The sequence below is a fragment of the Nicotiana attenuata genome, unplaced genomic scaffold, assembly GCF_001879085.1.
Source record: "Nicotiana attenuata strain UT unplaced genomic scaffold, NIATTr2, whole genome shotgun sequence".
Taxonomy (NCBI): Eukaryota; Viridiplantae; Streptophyta; class Magnoliopsida; order Solanales; family Solanaceae; genus Nicotiana; species Nicotiana attenuata.
The window spans coordinates 69,531-74,297 of record NW_017672751.1 but is presented as its reverse complement, the minus strand read 5'-3'; the positions used below and the strand labels follow the sequence as shown (position 1 = coordinate 74,297).

General features: G+C 34.0%; 1 protein-coding gene across 1 annotated transcript; it reads left to right on the top strand.

The window, feature by feature from the left end:
- The first annotated feature begins 217 nt into the window (after positions 1–217).
- Positions 218–3,914, top strand: LOC109214371 (GDSL esterase/lipase At4g28780-like). Its single transcript, XM_019378279.1, has 5 exons — positions 218–508; positions 1,092–1,219; positions 1,826–2,068; positions 2,800–3,052; positions 3,440–3,914. The coding sequence occupies exons 1-5, from the start codon at positions 262–264 to the stop codon at positions 3,667–3,669; spliced, it is 1,101 nt and encodes a 366-aa protein (XP_019233824.1). The 5' UTR covers positions 218–261; the 3' UTR covers positions 3,670–3,914.
- The last annotated feature ends 853 nt before the right edge of the window (positions 3,915–4,767 follow it).

The window sequence follows — 4,767 nt, the reverse complement described above, 5'->3', positions numbered from 1 at the left end:
AATTGTCAATAGCATGGTACAGAGACATGAAGTAATTACTCCAAAGAAAGTCGTAAAAGCAGTTGTTAAAGCTTGTTCTTTTGCCCAGTTAGACCGAGAGTTTACTCACTCTCATGCTTTTGGAAAGCTGCCTATTTATTATGCTTCAACCAACTACGGGAAAAAAAAAATCCAATACCACCTGTATAAATAAATGCCTCAGTACTCATTCATTTGCATTAAGCATTTCCCAAACACACATACACACACTAGTAGTTCCCAATGGCTAATTTAGGTTTTGCTACCACCGTGCCAATTTTCTTAGCCATGGTTACGGCAAATTTTGTAACATACACTGAGGGTGCTCCTCGTGCTTTCTTTGTGTTTGGTGACTCTCTTGTTGACAATGGCAACAATAACTACTTGGCAACTTCTGCACGAGCTGATTCTCCACCTTACGGCGTTGATTATCCCACTCATCGTCCTACTGGTCGTTTTTCCAATGGCTTGAACATTCCTGATCTTATAAGTGAGTGTCAGACTTCATTTCTTTCTTTAATTTGTCTTGGTGTGACCGTAACCAAGAGGATGTTCTGCTAAGCTTTTGTCAAACTGGTTTATAAGCATATTTTAAATTACTTACGGGTTTGATAAATACTTAGTGCTTATAAATCAAGTGTTTATAAGCTAAAATTATTTAAATTAATCCATAATTAAGTTGATTAGTCTAACATAGAAATTTTCAGCTTATAAGCACTTTTGGTTTCACCAACTCTTTGTTGTTTATTCTTAATTTCTTTTTCTCAATATACCTTTTGAAAAGCAAAACCCTGAACTTCCTCTTCACTCCATATTCTTCTTTTTCCTTTTCTTTATAAAAATACTTTTAGATTTATAAATTTTGTTAAAAAATTTAAGTATATTTTAGTCATTGTGACAAAAAAAAAACACTGTTTCACCAAACACATCAACATTTTATTATATGTTTCAGTACTTGATAAAACACGTAATTCACTTTCAATACTTAAAGTTTATCAGTTATTTACGATCACCTTACCCAGGGAGCTCTAAATCTTTTACTATTTTCTTATTATGGAAATGTGAATGGATAGGCCAACAGCTTGGTGCTGAGCCAACATTGCCGTACTTGGACCCTGCGCTTACAGGAGATAAGTTGCTGGTGGGAGCAAATTTTGCTTCTGCTGGAATCGGAATTCTTAACGATACTGGGATTCAGTTTGTAAGTCCAAATATTCTGCATGTTATTTTTCAAGTCCTTTTTGGCTTTTGAGGGAAAACTCATTAAGAGCATAGCAGAATTGATACTCTCTATCATAAGTTAAGGGGAGCCCTGGGATCAATAAATGGGAAAGTGGTTATACCGTTTTAAAAAGCAAATTTAACTTATGTACACAGCTAGAGTAAAATGTTCTTACACTATCGATGCACTTTAACATATTATAATCAGATGGATATTTCCCCTCAAAGTTTGATATTGAAGAGGCAACATGAGACAGATCACTCCCCCAAATTATCAGCTTCCAATTTTAATATGGTTTACACACTTTTTTTAATCATGCAAACCATTGAATTCACTACGAATTTTCAGGAGACGTCTCGAGACACCACAAGGAAAGAAAAAAAAAGGTTGTCTAGCATGCATGCAACAAGTAAAAGATACAAAAAAAAAAACAAAATTGTGTAAAATATCATGTGTGTGTCTGAATTCCTTCTTTAGCTATTATTGAAAAACATAATGTTACAACATGTTTAGTTAATTTATATTTGCTCTTAATTTGGTTAATTAAAATAAATTTAATGTGGGTTTACTAATGTAATATAATAGGCGAATATAATAAGAATGCCGAGGCAACTAGGGTTGTTTCAACAATACCAGCAGCGGGTGAGTGCTCTAATAGGAGCAGAACAAACTCGGAGGCTAGTGAATAATGCGCTTATCCTCATCACTCTTGGTGGCAATGACTATGTCAACAACTACTTCCTCACACCAGTTTCTGCCAGACGTGTTCAATACAACATTCAGGATTACTCTCGTTACCTTGTCACTGAGTACCGCAAGATCTTGAAGGTAATGAATTAATTACTACTTAATAAGACAAGAACCAGTGCCAAATGCCTATTATTGGGCGTCTTTTGACAGTATTTAATTGTTTTAGCAAATTCAAGTCAATCTTGACTACCTTCCATTTCAGCTTTTTTACCAAGGATCTTGTCTTTTACTCTCTTTTGTAACGTAAAAGGTTGAGTAACGAACTAGAATTCTTTCCTCATTTTTTTACCTAAAAATATCAGAGTTTAAAATATATGCATATAGAGAACTTTTACACTATTAGTGTAATTTAATATGCTATAGCTGGTTACTTACTTTATTTTTCATGTTATCATCATGTTTGTTATAAACAACCTAGCTATTATTGCATATAAATTTAAGTAATATACACCATCAGTGTAAAGAATTTTTATAATATCATGTCTCTTTTTATGTTACGTTATTTTCAAGATTATAAATTTCACATCTTAAGAGGTGTACCTATAGATTTCCTTTGAATTATGTACATGATAGTATAAAAATCCTTTACCTTGACAGTATATATAACTTATACTCATTGCGGATAACCTAACTTGATGGTGTAAAAAAACTGTCCATTATCCACCATTAGATGCTAAAAGTATAAAGCATTAGTCATTTTGAACTCGTTCTCTAAGCCAAACAGGAAAATGGGGTATTTTTTTTTCCTCTTGATAATGTAGTAGAAATTGTTAATCAACAAGAACCATTCAATAATTATGCATGTGCAGAGACTACATGATCTGGGAGGTCGAAGAGTGCTAGTGACAGGAACTGGACCATTGGGTTGTGTCCCAGCAGAGCTAGCAACGAGGAGCTCAAATGGGGAATGTGCAAAGGAACCTCAGCAAGCCGCAGCAGCTTTCAACCCACTCCTTGTCCAAATGATCAAACGTCTCAATCAAGAACTTGGCTCTGATATCTTTGTTGCTGTTAATGCCATGGAAATGCAGAACGACTTCATCAACAATCCCAAAGCCTTCGGTATGCTTTATGTTTTTTTTTTCTGCATGTATGAAAAAATTATATTGTTAGTGTATATAACTTAAATCCTTAAATTTTAAGGATTTAATTTGTATATATTGATAATGCAAAGAAGTATTACACTATCAGTGCATTATAAACATTTTTTAAGAGGTAATCTGGCTTATTTTTTAGGTTAAAACTTTCAATTTTAAAGATGATTAACTGTAATTATCTTTTAGGTAACTTGATAGTGTAAAAACAAATTTGCAATATCAATATATAGAAGTTAAAAGATTTTTAACAGTTATCCTTCATGTAAATCAAAACATATTACGATAATCTTTTAACCAAATTAAATTGTCTAATGAACAAAGTTTATATGGATAAATCATATATATTGAACAGGTTTTGTTACATCAAAGATAGCATGTTGTGGACAAGGTCCTTACAATGGAATTGGACTATGCACAGCTGCATCAAATCTATGCCCCAACAGAGAAGAATATGCGTTTTGGGATCCTTTCCATCCATCAGAAAAGGCGAATAAGATTATTGTTAAAACAATTTATTCTGGTTCTGACAAGTACATCACACCTATGAATTTAAGCACCATTATGGCCATCGATTCTGTGTAGTATGTACTACTTTAATGTTTGATAACAATGAAACAATATGTATTATGCAATGTTATATAGGTTGTCTTACATGTTACCGTTAATGTGTTTTCTGTGTACTCTATACGGGCTCAAAGTGCTAGTTCGACGCTCTTCCATCTTTAATTCTGCAACTTTGTTAAATATCTAAGCTGAGTGAGAAAAGGATATGGCAAGTGTATTTTGTAACACTAATATATATAGCAGCTTTACTTGGTTTTGTTCGACATTTTTTTCTTCAAGTGCATGACTGTTAAAATCTTTAGTGATATCACTAAGAAGTGTGTTGGGATAGTGTTAAGTAGGTGGTTAGAGTTAATTATTTAGTTAGCATTGTCCAATCATGTAGTGACAGCTGTAAGTTAAGAAAGTTGTAGTCGGTTAGTTGTGTATATATCAGAGTATGTACTCCTCTTGTTGGTTATCCGAAAATCAATGAAACAGTAGAATTCATTTCCTTCTTCCTTGAGCTTCTCTGCAACTATGGTGATCTCAATCTCTTAACATGGTATCAGAGCCGATGTAATCGATTCAAGCTGCGTCTTTCTCGCAACTATCAAGCTCAATCGAACCACTTCTTAGTAATACAACTCAATTGTTCTTTCATTTCTGCCAGTTGTCAATTCATTCGAGTTGGGGTTTGAATTGTCTTAGAACAGCAGAATCTCTGTTCCTAGTGAATCAATTCACTAAGTTTGATTTGACCATCTATGGCGATTGAGGAAAATAGCTCACCAAGGGTTCAGACACGGCTAATTTGAACATTAGACTTCCAGAGGGATTCACAGCTTCTGTAGTCATCGATAATTATCACCCATTGTTCTTTCAACCATGCGATAATCCAGGTAGCTCTCTTATCTCAATTAAGCTAAATAGACATGAGAATTATGCGCTATGGAGTAGTTCTATGCGAGTCAGTCTACTTGACAAGAGCAAGTTAGGGTTTGTTGATGGAAGTAGATACACTAAGGATAAATTTTCCCCTTCTTTACATGAATTGTGGGGAAAATGTAATGCCATAGTCTTGTCATGGATCATGAACCCAGTTAGTAATGAGTTGCTAAGTGGCATGGTGTATGC

Excerpts from the sequence above, each read along its gene's own strand:
- LOC109214371 (XM_019378279.1), top strand. The coding sequence starts at position 262 with ATGGCTAATTTAGGTTTTGCTACCACCGTGCCAATTTTCTTAGCCATG. Across the intron at positions 509-1,091 it reads GAACATTCCTGATCTTATAA|GCCAACAGCTTGGTGCTGAG; the intron begins GTGAGTGTCAGA and ends GTGAATGGATAG. Across the intron at positions 2,069-2,799 it reads AGTACCGCAAGATCTTGAAG|AGACTACATGATCTGGGAGG; the intron begins GTAATGAATTAA and ends ATGCATGTGCAG.